Source organism: Oreochromis niloticus, linkage group LG4 (genome assembly GCF_001858045.2).
Source record: "Oreochromis niloticus isolate F11D_XX linkage group LG4, O_niloticus_UMD_NMBU, whole genome shotgun sequence".
Lineage (NCBI taxonomy): Eukaryota > Metazoa > Chordata > Actinopteri > Cichliformes > Cichlidae > Oreochromis > Oreochromis niloticus.
The window spans coordinates 22591320-22615945 of record NC_031969.2 but is presented as its reverse complement, the minus strand read 5'-3'; the positions used below and the strand labels follow the sequence as shown (position 1 = coordinate 22615945).

The 24626-nt window shown below is 42.1% G+C and overlaps 4 protein-coding genes and 1 long non-coding RNA gene across 13 annotated transcripts; 2 read left to right on the top strand and 3 right to left on the bottom strand.

The window, feature by feature from the left end:
* Window positions 1-776: 776 nt before the first annotated feature.
* Window positions 777-2439, bottom strand: rasd2a (RASD family member 2a). Its single transcript, XM_003441983.5, has 2 exons — window positions 1564-2439; window positions 777-1452 (listed from the first exon to the last, which is right to left on the bottom strand). The coding sequence occupies exons 1-2, from the start codon at window positions 2201-2203 to the stop codon at window positions 935-937; spliced, it is 1158 nt and encodes a 385-aa protein (XP_003442031.3). The 5' UTR covers window positions 2204-2439; the 3' UTR covers window positions 777-934.
* Window positions 2440-2452: 13 nt separating this feature from the next.
* On the bottom strand, window positions 2453-7294 carry LOC102082728 (uncharacterized). The gene is made up of 3 exons (XR_269138.3): window positions 7163-7294; window positions 5602-5823; window positions 2453-4749 (listed from the first exon to the last, which is right to left on the bottom strand). It is a non-coding gene; the product is annotated as an uncharacterized LOC102082728 (long non-coding RNA).
* On the top strand, window positions 6691-17032 carry epn3a (epsin 3a). Of its 7 annotated transcripts, none has more exons than XM_013269553.3 (11): window positions 6691-7037; window positions 8740-9466; window positions 11237-11331; window positions 11903-11980; window positions 12464-12559; window positions 14221-14304; window positions 14439-14568; window positions 14723-14887; window positions 15009-15083; window positions 15174-15410; window positions 15911-17032. In XM_013269553.3, the coding sequence occupies exons 2-11, from the start codon at window positions 8899-8901 to the stop codon at window positions 16204-16206; spliced, it is 1824 nt and encodes a 607-aa protein (XP_013125007.1). In that variant the 5' UTR covers window positions 6691-7037; window positions 8740-8898; the 3' UTR covers window positions 16207-17032. The 7 variants fall into 7 exon arrangements, with proteins under 7 accessions (XP_013125007.1, XP_025762096.1, XP_013125005.1 ...); XM_013269551.3 differs by having other exon boundaries at window positions 6693-7037; window positions 11213-11331; window positions 14726-14887; XM_013269549.3 differs by having other exon boundaries at window positions 6694-7037; window positions 11213-11331.
* Window positions 17033-17853: 821 nt separating this feature from the next.
* On the bottom strand, window positions 17854-20757 carry arl16 (ADP-ribosylation factor-like 16). Of its 3 annotated transcripts, none has more exons than XM_013269555.3 (6): window positions 20570-20757; window positions 19197-19252; window positions 19000-19116; window positions 18782-18897; window positions 18433-18624; window positions 17854-18299 (listed from the first exon to the last, which is right to left on the bottom strand). In XM_013269555.3, the coding sequence occupies exons 1-5, from the start codon at window positions 20643-20645 to the stop codon at window positions 18459-18461; spliced, it is 531 nt and encodes a 176-aa protein (XP_013125009.1). In that variant the 5' UTR covers window positions 20646-20757; the 3' UTR covers window positions 17854-18299; window positions 18433-18458. The 3 variants fall into 3 exon arrangements, with proteins under 3 accessions (XP_013125009.1, XP_025762097.1, XP_019213406.1); XM_025906312.1 differs by having other exon boundaries at window positions 19197-19250; window positions 20600-20736; XM_019357861.2 differs by having other exon boundaries at window positions 19197-19263; window positions 20600-20733.
* A 77-nt stretch (window positions 20758-20834) lies between these two features.
* On the top strand, window positions 20835-23612 carry fn3krp (fructosamine 3 kinase related protein). The gene is made up of 6 exons (XM_003442114.5): window positions 20835-21116; window positions 21358-21509; window positions 21644-21735; window positions 22210-22292; window positions 22458-22580; window positions 22683-23612. The coding sequence occupies exons 1-6, from the start codon at window positions 20976-20978 to the stop codon at window positions 23019-23021; spliced, it is 930 nt and encodes a 309-aa protein (XP_003442162.1). The 5' UTR covers window positions 20835-20975; the 3' UTR covers window positions 23022-23612.
* Window positions 23613-24626: the final 1014 nt, after the last annotated feature.

The window sequence follows — 24626 nt, the reverse complement described above, 5'->3', positions numbered from 1 at the left end:
TAAACCTTGTTAGTAGATTGAAATCTGACCGTGGAGGCATGTTGACCACCAATTTGAGATGATTTAAGCCTTAGCAACTATTAAAAGATGGGTTCACTGTGATCAGAGTTACTTAAATCCCCTTTCCTCCCCATTCTGATGCTCATTTGTGAATGTACCAGACAATTTTGTCAGTAGCTCGTGTTTTTATTTCATCGTGACTTGTAGTTTAGCTTTCCAAAGTGGGTTTTATTGATCCACTTCAGTTTTATTGTTTGGAGAGGTTTATTTTAAGCAAATATACTGAACTTGTCAGTGTCAGTAATATTAAATGCCGAGTTGAATAATCATTGTGCTCTCTCCATGGTGCTGATCTCACTCCGTCTCTCTCCTTTCGCCCACCTTCCCCTCTTTAATAAATCATGCGCTATCACTCATTGTTTCCTCCAACTACCATGGTGACACACAAGCGCGTACACCACCGCGTACACCACCAGGCATTGTAGCACCTCGGTACTTTAAGCCATTCACTAAGCCGTGGGCGTTCTAAACAAACCGTGCAAAAACTCTCGAGACTGACAACAGATACTGGAAGATGTTGAAGGTCTGCGTTTGAATCATCCACCCATGCCTCTGAACTCCCTCCCACGCGCGAGGTTTTTACATCATCACTCGAAGAGAATTGACTGCTTACGTCAGTGTGCGTAATCTGGCCGTGCCCGTCTCTTTGTGAAGAGATTCTTAAAGGTTTTGTAACAAACGGAATGATGGAAAGCAAGGACACAAAATACGCAAGATAGAAATATTTAGCTTTTATTACAGGGTTATAGAACAGGTATATACAAAAAACACGATAAGAATGCACTGGTCCAGCCAGGTGCTACAGAGTATAACTCTTTACGTATACCATATTGCAGCGTACTACTACAATTTGTTTGTCGAGAAGTCTCACAATTCATTGAATCTGACACTTCTCGGGTTTGTTGTGTTTGGTGCTTGATCCAAGCACGAGTTGCAGGTCGCTGTTGAAGCTCGGGCGGCGCGCCAGAGGGTCCACTGCGGCACAGGGCGCAGAGAGTACCCGCGTACGGCTACCCCTCCTGCCTCGCTGGCCGACGTACAGCGACCGGTAGGTGAGGATGGGTATGACCTGATGTCGCGATGGACTGGTCTCGTGAGGTAGTCCACCCAGAGAGGCAAGGGCTCTGAACATCGCGTCCAGCCCGGTACCGGTTTTAGCAGAGGTTTCGAAGAATGGGATATCCTCGCCGAGGATTTTCCCCACGTCTAGCCGTCTCACGACTCTCTCTGAGTCTAAGTCCCCTTTATTGCCGCATACAATGACCGGCACTCTCATTGGCCGTTTTAATTTCAGCAACTTTGCCTTAGCAGCTTTGATTTCGCTGAGCAGCTCACAGGCTTCACTCAGAGATTCTCTGTCATCCAAACTGAAGACGAGCAGAAAAATGTCACCTGGAGAGACAAAGAACATCAGATGTAAATTAAGGTAGTTAGCCTTCATTTTCAAAATACAAAAAACCACCATCCCTTTAAAACAAATTTAATACAGCACTGATTCCTAACCTGTCAGGATAGATAGTCTGCGTTTGGCAGGGAAGTCCCTCTCACTTGCCGCATCCAGAAGATCGACCTGGTATGCCTCTCCTCCTATGTGGAACAGCTTTCTGTGGAAGTCTTCGATTGTGGGCTCATAGCTCTCCTCAAAGTCTTTTCCCATGAACCGCCGGAGGATGTTCGTTTTACCCACTCTGGGTGCACCAAGCACAACTATTCTATGACAATTTCTGGGCTTAGTCAAACGCAACTCCAGCAGGTCCACGGACCTCTTCGGGAGTCGATCAGCCGACACTTGCCGATTGCCAGAACTTGAGGATCTACTCACAACTATCCTCGTATCCTGCTGTCTCCAGCACCCCTTAACCTTTTTGACGAGCCCCATGCCTGTCGCTATGCTTGAGACTTTGGGGTGCTGGAGCACTGGACCGAGTGAGGTGCTCTGAAGATCTGGGTGCGTAATGCTTGATTGTTGATGCCCGGTGAGAGAGTTCAACATTTCGAGAATGCCATCAACGGGAAGGTAAAACTTCTCTGTTGTGTTCATCTCTTGTGCTCTTTCAAGAGTCTCCAGTCGCCGAGAGGCAATCACAATCTCACCAACCCAGTTGCTTCCCCATGTGTCCAGCGAGACAGAGCCGAGTGTCATCTCTTATACACCCACAGTTTCTGCGTCAGCATGCTAATTCAAAATGCATTCCTTTTATAGAAGCACGGAGCCCCCCACGGCCCCCGCTTGTGAAAAATATTCCTTTCGAGGAAGACAAAAGTGCTAGATTGATCTAGAAATATACAGTAGATTTTTCAGTTGGTGCATTGCAGCTTTCTGAAAGTTATCCGAACTGTCTTAAATTACGATCTTACTTTGTTCTGGTGGGGTGCGTGTGTGTGTGTGTGTGTGTGTGTGTGTGTGTGTGTGTGTGTGTGTGTGATGGGGGGCACGAAACACTCTGATCTGTTCTGGCACGCTTCTATTTTTAGCACTTGACCTGCAGGTGTTTCCTGTCTAATTCTGGGTAAATGTTTGGTAGACAGAGTACAGATAATTGCCCATATCATGGACATTGGAGGTGTGACGTGCGAGCGCAAATTAATTTTGTTTATCCTCTTATCCTCTTTTCCTGAAATGCTGTCACGGAGACATTAGCCATTTGCCGTATATGTATTTATATCTGTTATTTAACAGTTCCACAGTGTTTTCATAACAAATCCCACTTAACAACACATCCCTGCACCGCCTGACATAAATCTGTGTATGACGGATTTTATTATTCCTGAACTGTGATTGCATATTCTGGAAGCCCCTTTATTTTCTGAATTGCTCACGACTTTTTCCAAGTGTTGAAGCTTGAAACAGAGCAACTCTTTGCTTTATGAATCACAGAGCCTGGCGAAAAGTCTGCAGAACCGGCGGCGTGTCATGTTATTTTTCCACTGTACACTAACATAAATCAAATTTGTATTTCTGGAGGAGGGATATGCTGATGTTTTAGAGAGAAGGTGTACCACTGGAGCACACCAAATCATTTGTGTGTCCAATGCAGTAGTCAGAACATGATACAAAGCCTTTTATTCCCTCCATCAAACTATTTCAAAATCCAAGGACACTTTGAATGGACAGCTCACATAAAGGTTTCTTTCTTTAACCTGAAAAACATGCAGTTATATAGAAAAGACTAGCTGATCGCCATGGAGATTGAAGTCTCACTCTAATAAGTGCACTTTAGTGCTACAACTGAAAACCATGTTGTGATGGATAATGTAATATAAGCAGCCATAGTAGCTGATAATGTACGAGTAGATGGTTGGTTTCTAAATCGGTGCTATCAGCAGTACATAATGGAACACTGATATACTTTTAGAAATACTAATGAGGTGCAAACGTCTGCGAGAGCTCATGAATATATTAGCTAGTTTGCATTTTTCGAAATTATATTGTAAAATTTTCCAATAAAAATTACAGTGAGCTTCATAAAGTGAGCAGAAACACGAATCCACTTATTTTAGTGCATCTTTGGTTTTGATGAGAGCATGTACTTGAGATTAACACTGTGCAAAATTTGCAGATTTTTTTTTCTTTTTTATTTCTTATCTGCTTTCAAGACATGTCCTTTTAGGATATAGGAAGTATAAGAAGGAGACAAAAACACTGCCCCTAGAGGGCACCAGAGACAAACAGATAGCATGAAGTTAGTTGATTAACCAGTGGAAATGACTTGATCATGGTTATGCACATCATGCTGCTTTTGTTGCAACAGCAATTAACTAAAAGTCAATTATTATTCCAATTCATACACATTTCAGGACACTACACCCATTTTAAACCCTGCTCTTTTGTCTTGCATGACCTCTAATTTTAGCATTTTTTAACATTCTTTGCTTGATGTAGCAGTTTACCTAAACAACAGTTTGAGCCCTCCTTTGTCAGAGTTCTTAGTCAGAATGTTTTATCCTCCCTGATGTGTTCCTTTTGTGATTGGTCTGGTCTGGATGCCACCTTAGCTCGCTGACTCTTTTACGACATGCTAAATGTATGTAGTTTGGTGCTGTCATGCTCAAATAAGCAAGGCTTTCCTCGAAAAAACAATGTTCCTTGAGAAGCAGCATATGTTGCTCCAACACCTATTTGAATTGTTTAGTATTATTATTTAATGGTCCTTTCGCAAATGAGCAAGTTACCCATGCTGTTTGCAGCAATGCACACTGAAATGATCACAGATGTAACCTTAGAACTGTGCACTGAAAACAAGGCTCTCTTCCTAAGCTCTGATGTCACAGCACACAGCTTTTTTGAAATATGTTGCTGGTACTGAATTAAATTAAGCATATATTTTTCAAATACTTTTAAATATGCTATGAATGAAAACAGAATACAATGATTTGCAAATCTCATAAACCCACATTTTATTCACAGTAGAACAGAAAACATATAAATGTTTAAATTATAAAGACATTTGACTTTTTTGTGAAAATTTGAGCTCATTTAGAGTTTAATAGCAGCAACATCTCTCAAAAAGTTGTGATCAGTGCAACAAAAAGGCTGGAAAAGTAAGTGATATTAAAAAGAAACAGTTTGAGGAACATTTTTCAACTAATTAGATTAACTGGCAGCAGGTCAGTAACATGATTGGATATAAAAAGAACATCTTAAAGAGGCAGTTTCTCAGAGCTGAAGATGGGCAGAGGTTCACCAATCTGCAACAAAAAAACCCCCAAAACCCCAAAAGTCTGACTGTTAATTTCAGAATAATGTTTCTTGATATAAAATTGAAAAAGCTGTGAAAATCACATCATCTATAGTGCATGAGCTCATCAAAAGATTCAGGGAATCTGGAGAAATCTCTATGTGAAATGGACAAAGCTGAAAAGCAATACTGGATGTTCACGATCTGCCTTCGGGTAGCACTGCATTAAAAACAGGCATGAAATCTGGAAGTACCTACATGTGCCATTCACACATGTAGGTTGAAGCTCTGTCGTGCAAAGAAGAAGCCATATGTGAACATCATTGAGACACACTGCCATCTTTGATTCTTCGTGTAACATAAAATACAACAAACAAGACCAAGGGCTGTCAGACAAGAATGGAACAACATTCCTCTCCCAAAAGTCCAGCGACTGATGTCCTCAGTTCCAGATTTTTTTTACAGATAGCCATCAAATTCAAAGTGGAGCCAATTTTGTTCTTATAATTGTACATTTGATATGTGTTCTACGTTCTGTGAATAAAATATGTGTTTATTCTGTTTTTATTTACATTTTACAGAGTCTGGTAACTTTTGGGAATTAGGCTTGTGTCTCAAATTCTTAGTTTTAATAATGTCTGTATCAGTTTTAATAAACTTTATGGTTAAATTATATTTAAATTCTTTGCATTATTACACTTTACAGTTTTTTTTTAACATTTGACACAGACATCCAGCTTTTTTAATGAAATAGGATGTCATGTTAATATCCCTGAGACTTACTATGGCTATAATCACTACATGCCTAACCTTGAACCTTAGTCTTCCTTTCAGTGTATTGATTTACATTATACACACTTACTGTAATGGAGGTGTCCCCAGGAGGTATAAGACTATATCAACAGATTAATGTCTCCAGAAGTAACACATGTGCACACACACTTGAAGTCTGATTGCTTTCTTGCATGACGTCATCATTGGCTGTCCTCTCTCCTCCCCCTCTGTTTTCCCAGCCCTCGCCTGCATGTCCCCCCTGTCCTGACCTCATCACGCCTTTGTTGGGAAACAAAGAATGTTCAGGCATCTGTTTTGAGGAGAAATAAAGACAGAGAGGAGGAGGGCTGAAAGAGGTATATGAAATGAGCTTGACTGACTGGATCAGTGAAAGTGAACAGGGCGGCTGCAGCAAGCAATAGTACATTCCTACACAAGGGGCTGGGCAGTACACGCTTATTTCAGATATATACATTATTTTTAACCCCCAAATCATAACAGCATTTGTCATTTCGCTTGATGACATTTTAATTCCTGTGCACTTTGCCCTTCAGTTGTCTTCAGGAGTGTCTTTGTTGTTACAAGGTTGAGCTGGTATTTCCTGTATATCCTGCTCAGTCAACCACAAGACCCGCTCCACTCTCTCCAGCAGCTTAGATAATCATTTTGCACTCACTGTATTTTCATACAGACACCCTCAGTTTACACTGTGCATTTGACTGAGTCCAAGCCAGAGTGAATACAGAACAGACTGAGGTCTTAATGCACATGATGGGAGTTCAGACAAGAACCCATTAGTGCTAATAAATAAGTAAAGAGCTGGAATGCATGGAAGAAGCTGGTGGGAAGGAAGTGTAGTTCTTTGTACACTCCCCCTGGGAGAGCATGTTCACTCAAAAGTGTTGCAGCGCTGACTTTCTGTGAAAAGATCTGTGCCTGGCTTAGATTATTTGTTCTTATTTCACAGTACAAAATTGTACATCGGTCTAGCTGTGTGTTTGCACCACTTGCAAATAACACACAGTTCTAGTTGTTTTAAGCCTGTGAATGTTTGTGGCAGAGAAAGAGAGATTCCTCAGCATGTGCTGTGATCACCTGCTTCAGTTACCACAGATGATTTTCCATCAGGCAGTGAAAGAGTTAAGTCTGACTCTGCATGCACCGAGCAGGCCTCCCTCCCTCCCCTTCTCTCCCTCTCCATCCATCCATTTTTACTGTGTGTGTGTTCGCGTGTTTATAGGGGGACTGTGCCATCTGCAGGCTCAGTGCCTGGATTTGTGATAATCACACACAACTTAGTTTGATAACAAACAAAACAGCAGCTTCCGCCACCGCACCGTAGTTTGGGATTCTTACGCAGTCCGTGCGCTTCTCGCTGACTGCTTTGCTTTGGGCTTTAAATATCTTTCTCCACTAGTTCTTCTCTGTGCGAAAGCTACGGGATATGCCGAGAGGCGGAGGCGTTTCTTATTCCACCCAAAGCTGCCCCAAGTTGGGACCCCACTGACGCGCTATGACATGAAGGTAAGAGGGAAAGTGGACGCGGGGGAAGTGATCTTTATGTTTTTCGTGGTTTCTTTTCGTTTTGTCGGGGTTTTAACTTTTAAACTCGGAAACATGGCTGAGTCACGCTCACATACTTCACCTACCCGATCATCGCATTTGACGCAATAATGGCCCCGGTCTTCCGAGTTTGGGACAGAAAGAGCATGTCAGGAAAAGAGCCGCGCTTTCCCCCAGCGGGTCAGTGATTTTTCTCACGGCTGTAGCCCGCATTGAAGAATACCTGGGCGGGTATGTAGGCCCGATCTGGGAGCAGTTTTATTTGGGGCGGGGGGGTTGCGTCCTATAAGTACAGATACATCACGTTCTTTTAATTTAAGCAAGACTTTTTTTTTTTTTAATTGTTTAAATCCTCCAAATTTGAAAATTGTCAAGTCAAGGTCAGAAATGGAAAATCAGTTGTGTTTTTGTGCGTGTTAATGTTTTGGGCCCGCCTCTCTTCCTGGCTGTACTTTGAGCTTTGTGATAATTAACGAAATCGAGGTGCCAAAATTAGACTTAAAAGGAATTTATCGTCTTCATTTTGCCACATTAACAGAGGCAGAAATCTGTCCCGAGAGACTTTAACTGACTTCTGTTAAGCATTTCTCCTCTGCTAGCCCTCATAAAACCACCTTTTCCTTTAAACTGACTTCCACTGACAGAAAGTTACAGGAAGGACGCATTTCTCTTATTTTCTGGGCACAGCTATGTAGTTTCAAGAAGGGCCTAAGCAGTGAATCGGGCCTGCATTGATCACTGAACCTGCTGTTCTTCGAACCAGAAATAGACTCACTCACTCCCTCTTATCCTGGTACAGTCAGAGGTACAGCTAAAGCTTTTGGGAGACAAAAGTAGCAGTATGCTCGTATTTAGTGTAACACAATAGATTTTCAAGCGTAATTTTTACTGTTTTACTTTTTTATTTTGGTAAGTCCTACTGATGTGATTGGGCTGTCACTCATCTTTGTACTCCTTTATGTGGGGGAGAGGAAGCTTATCAGTTAGCTTATGATTCCCCTGACTATGTAAGATAAAGCAATCCAAAGTTCAGGACAAAGTGACATGTACTGTAAGGCAAAAAGCATAATTTTCTGTAACTGCTGCAGAAAAACATTTTGGTGATTCAGGCAGATAGACATATGCTTAAATGTACAGGACACTGGGTGTTTTGTTAGTTATGCGAGACCCACCACCGCTGTCATGATGATGTAACCAGGGCAGACCAGCAGGGGAGGTGGAGCCCCTCCCTTTTCTCATAATGCCCAACACCTGCAGATTAAACAGTAGTCCCATCAGATACAGTGAGTTTGGTATGACACAAAACTGTGCTTTTATTAGCAGCAAAAGTCATGAGTGAAATAAGATATAGCAGATATTTGTCAAGCTGGTGGCTGCCAGGAACAGTGCACTGCATGCCTTCAGCCATCGCCCCTGTCTTCAAGTAAATTCGGGGAAAACCGAGATCAGGTTTTTTGTTTCACTTTGCTCAGAGGTGTGGAGTTATTTCTCTCCTTCCAAACACTAATAATGGGTTGGAAAACAATGAGAGCTAGGCGAGCTCACTAATGCTGCTGGTAATTGCAGACAGAAGATGATGTATAAGGAGTTATAAAGCCGACAAGTTATGTTAAATTCTTATTTTATATATGCACATGCTTAAATCATGTTTTTGTTCTTTCAGAAGGAGCACACTTGTGGACACTGTTGAAGTCACCTAGAGGCCTTCACTTTACCGCATTTTTTTGCTAAGCTGAATAAGCCGTTTTCCTCGAAGCAACACAGTGGGCTGGCCTGCTGCTGCTAGATTTTCTTCCTCTACCTGTTAAACACCGCTGCCATCATGCAGACATCATCGATCCGCCGCCAAATGAAAAACATGGTCAACAACTACACAGAGGCCGAGATAAAGGTTAGAGAGGCCACCTCCAACGACCCCTGGGGACCCTCCAGCTCGCTCATGGCTGAAATTGCAGATCTGACCTTCAATGTTGTGGCTTTCACCGAGGTTATGGGTATGGTCTGGAAGAGGCTCAATGATCACGGCAAAAACTGGAGGCATGTTTACAAGGCGCTCACGCTGCTGGACTATTTAATCAAAACAGGGTCTGAGCGCGTAGCCAGGGATTGCCGGGACAACATATACAGCATTCAGACACTGAGAGACTTCCAGTACTTAGATCGAGATGGACGTGACCAGGGTCTCAATGTGAGGGAAAAGGCTAAACAGTTGGTGGCTCTGTTGAGGGATGAAGAAAAGCTGAAGAAGGAGCGAACCCAGGCACTGAAGACCAAAACACGCATGACGGGGGTCACAAGTAGCTTAGGTTCGAGTCCCTTGCCTCCTCCTTACCCAGGATACCCGATAGATGACGGCGGCAGGTGCAGAAGCTCTCCTTCCTCCTTCCGCTGTGAGTAGCAGGGGTTGTTGTGTAACTACAGACTTTATATGTTACATTGAATACTTCAATATTTCCTTTTCCACGGGAGCTGCCACTTCTCTGAATTACGTACATGGCAAGTCACAAGTTAACATGGTCATGAGTTCATCTGATAACTTCCCTGAACTCTTATGTATGATGAAGTGAATCAAAACCTGTTTTCAAGGTAGTTTCCAAAACACTATTAGTTCTCACCTGTAACTGAACACTACCTTGATGCTGTTTTAATACTCAGGCTCCACCTTTCTGGGCCTTGATATGCATAAACTGACTGCGATTTCATTTCAGTTTTGCTCTCTTAACACTGTTGGGCATCTGCATTCCTTTCATTCCACTTGCCTGGCAGCTAAACTGGATTTATGATAGAGAGGAGGCCCAATGTGTGCTTGTTTCACTCCAACGCAAAACCACGGGTTTACAGCATGTTTGCTTGAGGTGATACTCTGTCATCTGCCACTTAAGTGTTTAGGTCATTAGATGGGTCGATGATATAAGACTGAAATTTTCAGTGTGCGACTGAGCAGAGATGGTATCACAGACTTTATCAGCTACAGGTGACAGCTCTAACTGGAAAGCTAAATGCATCATTTATAAATGTGGTGTTACTGGTCTGTACTATACTTTGGTAAATGTGTGGTCTTTGTGGGGAATGTTGTTTAAAAAGGCTGTTAGTAACTTTTGCTCTTGTGGTGTCTCAAGGGCAGATGTTTCTTTTTATCTTTTCATGTCTGTGGCTTGCTTCATGGGGGAAAAGTAAACATACGCGCAAGACGGTATATGACTGTATTTTCTTTCTTTCTTTTTTTGTTCAACAGATTTTCCACTTAATAGAAATTACTAGCATACTTTTCTGAGCAAGAATGAGTGCCAGCGGAAGCACGTGGCCAGCGTCCAATTCCTAGCTCTGGTTCTGTGGTTCAGAGATACTATAAAAATAGCATGGTTTATTTGACGAAGGCTATCCTATCCATTCCAGAAATCATAGGAAGGAATTGGATAAGGAAACCCCAGATGATTTAGAACCCCCCCCACTCCTCTGTTGTTGTTTCTCTCTAGCTGATTTTAACTATAAAATGGGGGGATATTTTGGTGATTTCCAGAAGATTCCATGATAATGATAACGATAATGATTAGTACCGTGGGAGGGGGTCACTAGGTTGTCAGCAGCTAATTGCTAGAAAGCATTCCAGCTCAGACGGGGATATTGAGGGGCAGTGCGGTGGAAAAGATTGGCTTCCGAGACCTGACTTTTCCAGCGTGTGGCCTGCTTCCCTCTTTTAGCCCTGTGACCCACAGCCTGGCACCCAGACTGGTAAGCTGCCAGCTCCCCCCCCACCCCCTTCCCTATTCCCTCTCTCAAATCTGGACCTGAATCCTCCAACTTGCCCAGAGGATTCGGGGTAATAAGGTGGGCCCCACTCCAATCCATCCATTCCTCTCCCCCACCACCAGCCGAACTCTCCACACAGCCACACCATTGTTCTCAGTGCAGGCAGACTGTGGCAAGCAATGTGATCAAAGGCCCTTAACAACAGGCAATGGAAAATTAACATGCAAAAATGGTGCCAGCTCGTTTCTGACCTTAAAAATCACCCTAAAGTGTTTCTGTCTTGGCTTTCCATCCCCTTCCTCCCTCCATCTGTTCATGTTTCTCCCTCCATCCTATGGCTCCCCATTCCTCCCTAAAACCCACTCCCCTCTGCTCTTTCTCTGTAGCCTCTTCTTCCTCTCCTCAACTAGCTCCAGACCTGGAACAAGCACGACCAGCAACCAGTGGCGAAGAGGAGCTACAGCTGCAGCTGGCCCTGGCTATGAGCCGAGAAGAAAGTGAAAAGGTACAAAAACACACAACACACTCGCTCTTTCAGTGAGCACAAACCTTTCACGCTTACAGGCACATGCGCCAGACAGAAAGAGGCTTCTTCGCTTTGCTGCTGACATTTTATGCTGTAGTAAAACATTAAACAGCTGCCACAGTGGTGAAGTGTTGCTCCTGACTATGTATTTCCCAGAACTGTTGTCAGAAAATGATATCATCAGCTCAACCTCTGATGTAGCCAATAATGACCGAGCAGAGTGAGGAAGCTGGGAGCGAAAGAGTGAGAAGCCAGACAGAATGTGTGCATTGATCCACTCTCAAGCTTCCACAGCCTGCCCCGGTCTCCATGCCAAGGGCAGCTTTGCCCTCGGAGACTTCCTGCTTCAGCTCCTGTAGGAATATATTAGAGTGCATATCAGTTTCCACTTCAGCAATCAGACAAATCGGCTGTGATTTTGATAAGAAATCCAAGGCATTTGATCTGTTTCTCTTCTTTCCAGCATAGCCTATCATTACAGCAAAATCAAGCATGCATTTTACCAATTTTTTGATTTGCCTTCCTCCAATTCCCTCATGTGTAACTCTAGCCACCTCCTCGAGTGGATATCGATGAGCAGACCCAGCTCCAGATCGCTATGAGCCTCAGCAAAGAGGAGGCCCACCAGGTACATGTATACTGGGAGGGATGCAGCTACCTTTGCATTTTTTTTAGTCCCTTGGTCTAAACACTTAACCCAGTATCACATTCCAGTGTTTTTCCTTCACAGAAGCAACTGCATGCCTACTCACTTTCTCTCCTTCCTACAACTGAACTGTGCCCCCCTTCACTCACTCACTTTTGAACAGCAAAGAGATATGCAACTTTCTCCAAAAATTAACCAATTGTGGTTTCATCCTTTTTTCTTTTTTTTATATACTAACCATAAGTTCTTTCCTCTGAGTACACTTGTATGAGACACACATCTCAGGCTCTGACCTGGTGCTGCTGACCTTCTGGTGTGGTGTCAGGGAAGGGCAAAGGACTGGCTCCTTCACATTGATTGGGAAACCTGTTAAATTTGCTTGCGAAGTACTGTGAGGATGCCCAACGTTATTTCTGTTAAAATGGAAGCTGACTGTAAATCCTTCACTGGTTTACACTTTCACAGCCAGTCCAACGCGCTCCTGCTGCGGCTGACCTGGATATGGACGAGGAAACTCAGCTCCAGTTGGCCCTGAGCTTGAGCAAGGAGGAGCACCAGCAGGTAGAGTGTCCTGGGGAGTGGGTGAGAGGACTTGAACCATTTCGTAAGCACTTTTGAAATAGACAGTAAGAACTGTCGTGACATTTTTCACAAGTAATTTATGAAAAATGAAGGTGCAGATGACCACACTTGTCACTTTAGTGTGAATTACAGTGCTGTGCAAAAGACTTGAGCCACCCCCTCATTTCTGGCTTCTACGGAACTTCTTGTAACTGTTTTACTTTTAAAGTTGTCTTAAGCCATAATTCTCAAGGCTTTTTGGAGGTCTTTCAAAGCTTTTCCTTGGACATTGACTGTTTTTTCCACTCATTATTAAAGGAATTTTTTTTGTTTGGTAGTGTTACGTGGCTTAAAAAACAATAATTTAGGCATAAAAAAGGCAGCTTGCTCAAGTGATGAATCGGTGCTGTGTAAACACAGACAATTTAGCAAAGATCAATTTTAAATTGTATATTTTGGCACTTACAGCCCGTCACAAAAATCAAGTTTGTTCCATTTTCTTTAGTTGAATCTATGAAAAGTACTAAAGATGACACGGTTTGACAAGCAAAAAAGAATCATTTTGCACCAACAAGGTGATTCCCACAAAGCTATTAGCTAAAACTCGCCATATCTCAGCATGGTGTGCGGTGTGTTCATTATAAATTTAAGGAAATCAGACAAGTGGAGGACAAAAGAAGTGGAAGGACTAAAAAAGGAAATGGAAAGCATCTGAAAGTCATCCATCCATCCATCTTCATTGGCTTATCCAATTCAGAGTCATGGGGGGGCTGGAGTGTATCCCAACTACCATAGGGCGAATGGTAGGGTGCACCCTGGGCAGGTCGCCAATGTGTCTCAGGGTTTATCATGTTCTTAAGAAACAGGAAAAATCCAGCAAGGAAACACTATCAGTCATGAATTAGCCTCCACAGAGCCCACACCTCAACATTATCGTAACAGTGTGGGATCATCTTGAGAGAGAGAGAACACAAGAAAAGACAGCCAACATCTTAAATAAATAAATCAGAAATAAATACATTACTAATTCGCCTACTTCTTTATATCCCAGTGATATATAAGGAAATGAAATGTGGGTTAAAACTTTTACACAATACTGTATTTATAATGTAAATTCAGACTTGCTTCCTGAACAGCTCAGGAGAATATTACCTGTTTCATTTCAGTCCTCTGTTACAACATAAGCCATTATATGATCAGTGCTACTTGTCCTAAATCATCCTTTCGCTCTGTATTTTTTTTTAAATGATATTTTCCCCCATACAACCTTTACAGTGCCTTATTGTCACACTTTCTGCTTCCTTTTCTTTGCCTTGTTTGAAAAAGTTGTATAACGTTCACTTTGTTGTATTATCTCTGCAACCTTTGGACCCCTGCGTCCTGTCTCACTCTCTTTGTCTCTTTCCTCCCCCTTTTTTACCCTCTCTGTCTACACTCCTATATAGTAGCACAATAGAACTGCTCTGTTAGAGATCACAGGGATGCTCTGCTTTCTGTCCTCTCTTTGGCCAGGGAATTTTCTGGCAACTGTGTACATATGTTGCATAGGGAAAATGCAAGCCATCTATTTTTCCTGCGCACCCTCACTGAGTGATAAATATAGCGTGATGTGACAATATGTGACCCATAAAGGCTTACGTGTGTCTTTCATCTGTTGAAAGGAGGAGCTCAGCCGCCAAGGACATGAGTCCCTGCTCCAGAAAGCTCTGGACGAGAGCAAACGTGAAATGGAGAAAAAAGGCGGGGTATGAAAGCTTGAAACATAAGCACAGTAGTATATGACTATGAAAAAGTTCAATAATACTATCAAAATATATGTTGAAATATAAACCTTTTTTTTTTCCTGGTTTTGTGTTTTTTCTTTGATGAATGTGGTCAGACGGCCTTTATGGACCTGGTAGATGTTTTTGCAGTACCTACAGATCTGCCTCCCAGTGACCATCGGTGGAATAATGCCTCACACCAGGCAGCTGCTGGGGCTGGAGGTACAGACCATTGGGACTCTTTCGGTGAGCCTTGAGTTGGCTTGGTCATGGTATATTATGTTAGATGGAATCATATGAAGATGAAGAATTTTTTTTTTTTCTTTTTGCTTTTTGTAGCTACAAAATCATTTTAACTGCTCACCGGCTAACAGATTCTTTTATTTGTGTGTTAATTAAGAAGGCAGCCGCGTTCCAAGAGCTGATTCTCCATGGATGGTACCTCCACCTTCAAACAGCCCTCCCCCACCGTGGGAACCTCCAGCCAACCCCTGGGATCCACCGCAGGACAACGTCTCCAGCCTCAGTCCTGTAGGCCGAGTATGGTCTTTGCCTGCAAATACAGGTGAGTGTTTTCACTTACAAGTAGGGTAACTAAAATAAAGACGTCACCTGGATATCTTAAAAACTACCTATGTTCCACAGAAAGTTAGATAGCATTTCTGTCATGTTTTTACCCTCCTCAGGAGCTGATCTGTTCACAGCGCCTTCAGGAAGATCAGCACCTACAGAACCTCCTCCCCGAACTCTAAGTCCCTCAGGTAAACAATACACTATTTGCTATTCTTGTTCTACTTTTTCTACATTGGTTCCACTTACAGTGCTGTGTCTTTCTACTTTTCTGCTGACAGATGCTGATCTGTTTGATGACGCTATGGATGGTGGTCAGGTGAACGGGGCTAGTGGGCGAGAGGATAGCCCTGAGCTTTTTGACCTTTCTCGTCTTCGAGAAAGCCTGAATGACCCCAGCCCTCGAACATGCCGGACACCCGAGTCCTTCCTGGACTCTTCGGCAGCTTCCTTGGTGAACTTGGACAGCTTGATCCCAGCAAACCCATCAGCCAAGAACAAGAACCCGTTTTTATCAGGTATGTTTTGCATTATTGTCTGCAGGTGCAGTCATTGTGCTTTCTTATTGGACATGCAGAGTAGTTAAAACATTGTATTTAAATCAGCCAGGTGCTGGTTGTGCATAAGATGAGCACAACCACCACCTGGCCGTGTTAATCATTTACCAGTGTGTGCCATGTACTGGTAAATGCAGGCGAGTGATAATCCGCTGCCATGTAACGACTGCAGTAAAACCCCCACGTGCAGAGTGCTAGATATTTCCATTTTTCCATTTATCCTTGCTGGTATCTGTTTTTTGTACTCTGCAGTTGGTTTGTGAATGAGAATTTAAAGTTTTTTGCTCCTGCCTTTAAATCTCAGATGAGTTTTGGGAACGGTGTGTGCTTGAAACTGTAGCGTCATGAGAGACAAAAAGCAGTCACTGACTCATCAGGTTCAAGGCTCAGTTTTAGAAAAAATAAACTTTGAATAGGTGTTAAAAACAGACTTTTTCTCTTTTTTATTTCTTTTTACATAGGCCTGAATGCTCCTTCACCCAGCAATCCATTCCAAACAGATCAGCCGAAGCTAAGTCTCAATCAAATGGGCTCCGGCTCCGCCTTGACGGCTCCCCACGCCACTTCTCTTCCATACAGTGCCTCCTTGCCCCTGCCTACAAGTCATCCGGGTGCCAGCATCCCGTCGTCACATACTCACCCCACCCATCCTGGACTGGACTTGCCAGTGAGGCTCCCTGAGCCCTTGTTGCCTTTCTCTTCAGCAAGTGCTCAGGGATCACAGGCCGCACAGAGCAGTCAAAACCCCTTCTTATGAGGACAAACTAAACCGGAGAAAATATTTTAGAAAAATGGAAATTCACTAAATTGTCCTCTTGAAATATTGCTCTAACTGCACACCAAACTACAGCCCGATGGACTTGTATGAAAAAGCTATTCTTAGTTGTTTTTATATTCTTGTAATGCACAATAACCTTTAGGTAGACGCAAGCTGAATCTGCTCTTCACTGCAGCAACATATCCTGCTCCTCTTTTAATGAACGGACTACAACAGAGATAACACCTTTTTAAAAAAATCAAACTACTAAGTGTCAAGTACAATTTCAAGGTCATACCCTACAACGTAGAAACAAAAGGTCTGATTATATTTTGCTGTCAACAAACTAAGCTGTAAGTACAGGGAAGATGCATTACGGGTTTAGGTGGTCACTGCTGATTACACATTCTCAGTATGTGCACATTTACCTGTTCCCTGCCTGAAGTACTGCATCATACTGGTATATGGATGCTATGCTGGAACAGAGCTGGTGGGGAAAAATCAATGTATACCAGTCTGCTATTATGAAATTCAAGTGGTGAATGAAGTAATAGTTTGGGAGGACTGTGAGCAAATAATTCATATTAAGTAACCTTAGAAAATGTATGAATATGAGTTTATTCATTGCTTGCAAACCACTGACTTCACCAAATATAGGAGTGTATTTACAACACTGCTCAGTTCTTCACATGGGTTTATTCACTTGCATTTACTCATTTCCCTTGGTATCAATACATGTCACATGAAATCATGACGACTCAGGAACACACCCAGTATCGCTGTCTCATAAGCAGTTTGCGCCCCCTGCTGGTAATGAAGTCAGCAATATTACCTGTTCTTACATTACACCACTACCAGAATAAACAGAAAAAAAGCAACAATAAGCCAAAAAAGAAACACAAAAAACTGCTCCTCTCAATTAAAACATAACATAACATCCACATACACTGAAAACAAAGTTCATACACAAAATCCAAATTGTCATTAAGAAAAAAAACATATACAAAGGTAAATACTGAATGCCTTACATGAGAAAATATTCTGTAAAATCTTCAAGAGTTGTTACTCATTTTTTTTATATTAAATCTGAAGCGAAAGAGCTTTTTTTTTAATTTCAGACAGAGTTCATGTGATTTACAGCCAAGGAAAACAGCCATGGAACTTTGATAAGTCACACTATCAATCAGGAATACCCCAGATTCCCACTCTGTGTGGAATAACAAATGCATGAAAGTAAGACCTTTACAAATGAGACAATCATTTGATCCTGTTATACTATCACTTCATCCTCTTCACTCTGCCTAATGTACAGTTATGTCTTTGTGTTACCAAAGATAAACACTCTTACGCGAGAAACACACCATGAAAACCTCAACAGAGTAGCATATAAGCTGATAAAGACCAAAAGGCAGAACATTTTTAAGAGTTTTGTATAAACAGTATCACTATTATAAGATACAAATACAGAGACTGACACACACACACACACACACACACACACACACACACACACACACACACACACACACACACACACACACACAGTCACTGGCCACTTTATTAGGTATACCTCACTAGTTTTCCTTCAGAACTGTTTTAATTCTATTTAACAAGGTGCTGGAAACATTCCTTGGATTTTGGTCCATATTGACTTGACAGTCTTATGCACTTGCTGCAGATTTGTCATGTGCACAACCATGGTGTGAGTTTGCACCAGACTTTGAAGGTGCTCCACTGGATTGAGATCTGGTGACTCTTGAGGCCATTTGAGTACAGTGAACTGATTGTCAAGTTCATGACTGGAGCTTTGTGACATACTGCGTTATCCTGCTGGGTGCAGGGTACCAAGAAAATATCTGGCACACCATTACACCGCTACCAGCCTGATCCTCTGATACAAGGGAGGGTGGATCTATACTTTCATTTTATTTATGCCAAATTGTAACAATACCATCCAAATTCCCGGGAGAAACTGACACTCACTGGACCAGGCAACATTTTTCAATTCTTTGATGTCTAACTTTGGTTAGCCTGTGCAAACTGTAGCCTGTTTCCTGTTCTTAGCCCCTCTGGTCTCCTTCTCCTCTGACCATCTACAACAACAAGGCCAGAGAACTCGGTTCAGCAGATCATCTTTACCATGTTTCAATGCTTAAACTAATTCAGTTGCTGCCATGTTATTAGCTGATTAGATATTTGCATGAAAGAGTAATTGTACATGTGTACCTAATGAAGTAGTCAGTAAGCGTATGTCACTTGACTGTGACGGACTCCAGCCAGCTCATCACCTCTTTAAGTCCCTCTCCAGATCTGGCACTGACTTCCAGTGTTGTGATTGGCTGAGTCGCAGATGCAACAATGTCATCCATCCTGAACAGTGACTTTATCTCTATAAGGCTCATAGTGCAAGGCGTGTCCCTGGGGGAAAAATTTAAAATTGGAAAAGAAAATCAAAAATTTCCTAGTGGTATTATTAGCTTTCCTTATTACATACAAATTGCATTAAACCTGCTAGAGATCTTGTACAATATAGTAAAACACTAATAGAGACTGATGTGTATTCTAGGAGTGTCACCTCTTGTTGAAGAGAATAAGCACAGAGGCCTTGCTCAGAGGCTCAGCTGAGAGTACTGACAGCAGCTGGATACAGGAGGAGGATATCTGAGCAATGTTGGCTGAATCCACCATGAACTATGGAGAAATGTAAACAAAAGAAATCTACTCAAACACTTCAATTTAGAAAACCCATATTGAATATTACAAATATAAACAGCATGTATACAAAGATCATACAATGACAGAGGAGCAGTCTTTGAAGTAACTGGGCCATATAGGGCCCATGCAGCCTCCCAGCTCTCTCACAGTCACCTTCTTCTTCTTCACGGTCAGGTCTGTCAGATTGGTTCCTACCTACAAAGAATGAAGACTGGAGATTGAAGAAATTACACGGATAAGGTGTCAGAGAATTTGAACTGTCCATTAGTACTTACTGTGGGAAGAGTTGAAGGTGGTGTCCCTAATTCATCTAAACCATGTACGATAAACTGTAAATGAAATCTGATAGGAAAATTGACTTGAGCCAGCATTGCTATCAGCTTTAAAGAAAAACATTTTGAAATGTTTATGCAATATTTTATGAGCTATGAAAGTAGAACTTGAATATTTGTTATGAGTAAGGTTGGTGATGTCACAGCTGAGAGACTACTGTTCACTTGTCACCTCACAAATGAGATCATGTCATCTGCTCAGATGACAGTTTATTAATAATCCACCAATTTGGGCAAAGTTTATATGCGATGGGCCCCATGCATGTAATCTAGGCAACTGGAGGATAGTGTTTAACTTGTGCTGTTGCAGATCACTTCCCTTTCAATCTCTGAAATATAATTTTTAGAATAAAAGCAACTGGAAAAATACAGAAATAGCTAGCAGGCTGTATCTGGTAAGTATGCCAAGGACTTTTGAAGTGCAGGAGAAGCTCCTGAAGACATTTTATGACTCTGTGGTTCCAACAGCCATCTGTAATGGTGTTGGTCTGTTGGGGCAGCAGTATCTCTACTGGGGACAAAAAGAATTGAAACAGGTAGACCAAGAGTGCCAACGTGATGCCCTCTTGACCCAGTGGAGGTAGTAAGTGACCGGTAGCATTGTAGCTAAACACCTCCCACCCAATGCAGGACACTCTTACAGCACTGAGCAGCTTCTTAAGCGTCAGGCTGCTGGACCCACGGTGTGTAAAGGAGCAATATTGGAGGTCTTTCCATCTAGCAGAGCCGCAGCAGTAAAACACATGTATATTTACACATGCACACATTAGGGACTGATAAATAACAGTGTGCAACTGTTTTCAACACTCCATCTCCTATTAGCATCATCTGGGGGTTCTGTTTTGTTGCTTCTAGGCATCTAAAGATGTTATATTTTATCACTGCGCCATATATGTACACACATTTAAATTATACTTCTACCTTGTACATGTTTCCTATTGTTTTATATAATTATAATTATTATTGTTATTATCCACTTTCTGACCATTGACAATTTCACATTACAGTACAGCACTAATTTCTGCAGTAATGCGAATTTCCAAACTAATAAGGGCTATCATAGCTTCTATATTGTAATAATAATCTCTCTTAGAGGTCTTATTATGAAGATGAATTTGTACACATACCGATGCAAAATAAAATAACACTGGGTATCGACATTTGGCAATTGGGAAAGGCGATATACAGACCCTGGTCGTCCATTACTTAGCAACTTAAGTACTACACAAGCTCATAGGCTAAATTAGTTAGCTAATTAAGCTATTTGGTAGTATTTCCTTTTACGTCAAAGAAATTCACATGGCCACAAAGGATATTTTGTAGACGTTTGAGCAACAACGTCTTACCAACACCGGTCGCTCCGAGGAGTAAACACATTTCTTTGCTGGTCATGCCGGTTTTTCTGCAGAACCATAGTTAAACTCGTAGCGTATAGCTGTAGCCTCACTTGGCACCATGGCGACGTTCACGTGACCGGGCAGACGTCGCAACTATTGGACAAAGTAGAAATCAATCCAATCATAAACAACCCAGACTTGTTTATGATTGGCTACTACTCTATCATTATTTACATACCGGAAGCAAAACAAAATCCTGCTTCGGGACAAAGTCCTGGTTGGCTGCCACAACGGAAACTGTCAGAAAGACTTTCATACCCGCATTTGCAATGCGTAGTTGGTTTTAGTCCTGCTGTAACTGTCCTGGAACTGATGATAAATAATCATGGAAGCTAAGTTAAAGAAGGAGTTGGGGACAACCATGCTGAAATCAGCTGGTCATGCTGGAGGTGGATGCATCAGCGAGGGACAGAGTTATCATACTGACACTGGGAAAGTGTTTGTAAAGACAAATCACAAGAGTGAGGTATCTGCCATTGTTAGTTTTTCATTTTCTTTAACTGTTGTGTCATTCAGTTAGTTCATGGTCGGCTTTCGGCGTGTGCTCAACTCGGGACTTAAATGAATAGGACATGATCCAGCAGCTGCACCACACTACTGTCCGTGGACTTTGTGCGGGTGTTGTGGAGTGGAGAACGATGCAAATATTTACAGTTACTGAAGCTTGTGTTTACCAGACCGTGTTGTCCTGTCTTTAATTTATCCAGGCCAAACTGATGTTTGATGGAGAAGTGGCCAGTTTGGAGGCTATTGTAAAGACAGAAACCGTGAAAGTCCCCAAGCCCATAAAGGTGATTGAGCTTGACACGGGAGGCTCTGTATTTGTGATGGAACATCTGGACATGAACAGTCTTAGCAAGTAAGAGAGCTCTTGACTACATTTTTTTCTTTAGTGCAGTTTAAAGCAGAATTTGGGCAGATGAATTTAGTTTTAGAAACACTGAGCAAAATATTTTTTCAATGACATACTTTATTTTTAAATGCAATGAGCAGGTACTCAAAACAGCTAGGAGAGAAGATGGCAGATCTGCATCTTCACAACAAGAAACAACTGGAAAAATTAAATAAAGAGCAACAGACAGTGGGTAATTCAGTTTAACTTAATTTTAGGATGCCACAATGTGGATAATACACACACACACACACACACACACACACACACACACACACACACAACCCCGTTCAGCTATCTTAGTGAGGACCCTCATTGACATAATGGTTTCCCTAGCCCCTTACCCTAACCCTAACCATTAAAAATGAATGCCTAACCCTAACCCTTACCCTAAACCTAACCATAACCTAATTGTAACCCTGACACTAAAACCACGTTTTAAGCCTCAAAAATGGCTTTAAATGCCTTCAAAAATGTGAGGACCGGGTTGTGTGTCCTCACAAGTGACTGCTGGTTCTCACAAGTATAGTAGAATGCAGATTTCGGTCCTCACAAAGATAGCTAGACAAGAACACACACACACACCAATGAATAATAATGAACTGTGTCATATTTTAGGTAAAACGTTTGTGATGACTGTTTATTAATATTGCGGCTATATATGCAGGAAAAGGAGCGGGTCAGTCAGATGTGGCTGCTGTTGAAAAATTTGGCTTCCATGTAACTACATGCTGTGGATATCTGCCACAGGTAAAGCCAATGTATACGTGTCGATATACTGTGTCTGCATTCTAGGGGAAGGTGTACAGTATTGATGTCTCTAAGTTGTGTTACAAATGTTTGGTCTCCAAATCTTCAAGATGTTAAAGTGAATTTCAGCAGCATCACAGTTTCTTCTCTTTCTTACCTCTCCAGGACAATCAATGGCAGAGTGATTGGGTGGCATTCTACACCCAGCAGAGGCTACAGCACCAGCTTAACGTGGTGGAGAAATCGTATGGAGACAGGGAGACCAGAGAACTATGGGCTGAGTTACAGGTGCAACCTCCCTTTGATTCTGTTTGAAATTAAACATATTTTGCACAAGACATTATGATTGTTTCAGCATTGTAATGTGCATGTTGTGTCTCTTATTTCCAGCTGAAGATCCCCCAGTTCTTCAAAGATGTGGAGATAGTCCCCGCTCTCCTACATGGAGATTTATGGGGAGGAAACGTGGCAGAGTGTGCAGACGGCCCAGTCATCTTCGATCCTGCTTCCTTCTATGGGCACTCTGAGTTTGAGTTGGGTATTGCTGGGATGTTTGGTGGCTTCAACAGCGCTTTTTACTCTGCATACCACAGCAAGATTCCCCAAGCACCAGGATTTGCAAAGAGGAACCAGCTTTACCAACTCTTCCACTACCTGAATCACTGGAACCACTTTGGTGGTGGTTACAAAGGTTCTTCCATAAGAGTTATGAAGACCCTGCTGAAATAAACACACTCACAGCCACTCTTAGAAAGCATTGCAGTCTTAAATTGAAGTATTATGCGATTTTGCTTATTTGACCAAAAACAGTGTGTGAAGACACTAAACAACACATCTAACACTTTAATGTCTTCTGTACTGTGTAGAAAATGCTGACCTAACATAGCAAAAACTGTTGCATCCTGCCAGCTCATCTGACACTGTCCGGCTTCCTAATATTTATAACAGAATCCGCAAATAAATTCTGTATTTTGCACAAGGTGTTACAGTGAATTAAGTGTAGTTTGTGTACAGACATACATTAAACAAAACTTGCAAATCAGAAGACTGTACAACACACCCATGATTCAACTTAAAAATGAATGTTTTTTATTTATTTATGTTAATATTTAGGAATCCTTTATAAGCAGGTAGAACAAACTAGAATCTGACTTTCACTATGGATGCAATGTTTTATATTTTATCTACATTATAGTAGAATGGCTACGAATGGAATAAAGGTTGGCATACTAACTACACCTACAAAATATCACTGTATAACAATGAGTCATTGCAAGCCCTTGTTGTGCATGGTATAACCAGTATTAAATCCTAAGTGAATCCACTGTGTTTATCCAGACCTGCTGAATTTGTTATTTATCTAGTGTGAAAACCTTTACACCCTGTGAATGGAGGCATGGAAAAGAAAAACACTCCCATTTGGATGGAAATGTTTCATCATTAGATCAGCTTCACAGCAGCCCAAATAACTGTTTAGCAGTGTTGGGAAGGTTACTTTTAAAATGTATTCCATTACAGAATACTGAATACATGGCCCAAAATGTATTCTGTAACGCAGGGGTGGGCAATTCCAGGCCCCGAGGGCCGGTGTCCCTGCAGGTTTTAGATCTCACCTTGGGTCAACACACCTGAATCACATGATTAGTTCATTACCAGGCCTCTGAAGAACATCAGGACATGTTGAGGAGCTAATTTAGCCATTTAAATCAGCTGTGTTGGTTCAAGGACACGTGTAAAACCTGCAGGGACACCAGCCCTCGGGGCCTGGAATTGCCCACCCCTGCTGTAACGTATTCCGTTACGTTACTCAATGAGAGTAACGTATTCTGAATACTTTGGATTACTTAATATATTATCATGCTGTTTACAACTACGTGAATGTACTATTGCTGTGATTTATTACTGTTACTGAAGGTCCGCGGCTCCGAACAGTAGTAAAGGGACCTCGGGCTAATACAGTGGGTTCCGTGTCGGGCTGGTAGCCGAAAAATAGCTTTACTTTGTTGTCTGGGTCAACTTTGCTTGCCAGAGACAGAGAGAGGCGTTGAAAGGCTGCTCCAACGGAACTTATTTTTTCCGGAGGAAAACACGAACACAGTGTACAATTGAGTCTTAATAGCTTACTTAATAGCTTACTTAATAGCTTACTAGCTTACGCCCCACAGCTTACTTACTGTGGGGCGATCGTGGCTCAAGAGTTGGGAGTTCGCCTTGTAATCGGAAGGTTGCCGGTTCGATATGTTTTCCTTGAAATGGATAGCTGTTTGTTTGCTAGTGATAGGCTACTTGCGAACCAGTGTTCTCCAGACAGAGAATTGCGTGTCAATGTATTAT

Bases quoted from the DNA above. Each gene is read 5' to 3' on its own strand.
- rasd2a (XM_003441983.5), bottom strand. From the start codon at position 2,203: ATGACACTCGGCTCTGTCTCGCTGGACACATGGGGAAGCAACTGGGTT. The intron at 1,453-1,563 runs GTTAGGAATCAG...TTGTCTCTCCAG, and splicing joins CAGACTATCTATCCTGACAG to GTGACATTTTTCTGCTCGTC.
- epn3a (XM_013269549.3), top strand. From the start codon at position 8,899: ATGCAGACATCATCGATCCGCCGCCAAATGAAAAACATGGTCAACAAC. The intron at 11,981-12,463 runs GTACATGTATAC...ACACTTTCACAG, and splicing joins GCAAAGAGGAGGCCCACCAG to CCAGTCCAACGCGCTCCTGC. The intron at 14,888-15,008 runs GTGAGTGTTTTC...TACCCTCCTCAG, and splicing joins GTCTTTGCCTGCAAATACAG to GAGCTGATCTGTTCACAGCG.
- arl16 (XM_013269555.3), bottom strand. From the start codon at position 20,645: ATGACCAGCAAAGAAATGTGTTTACTCCTCGGAGCGACCGGTGTTGGT. The intron at 19,253-20,569 runs ATATCCTTTGTG...GATTTCATTTAC, and splicing joins GTTGCTCAAACGTCTACAAA to AGTTTATCGTACATGGTTTA. The intron at 18,898-18,999 runs GTATGATCTTTG...ATTTCTCCATAG, and splicing joins AAGACTGCTCCTCTGTCATT to TTCATGGTGGATTCAGCCAA.
- fn3krp (XM_003442114.5), top strand. From the start codon at position 20,976: ATGGAAGCTAAGTTAAAGAAGGAGTTGGGGACAACCATGCTGAAATCA. The intron at 21,117-21,357 runs GTATCTGCCATT...TAATTTATCCAG, and splicing joins AGACAAATCACAAGAGTGAG to GCCAAACTGATGTTTGATGG. The intron at 21,736-22,209 runs GTAATTCAGTTT...CTATATATGCAG, and splicing joins TAAAGAGCAACAGACAGTGG to GAAAAGGAGCGGGTCAGTCA.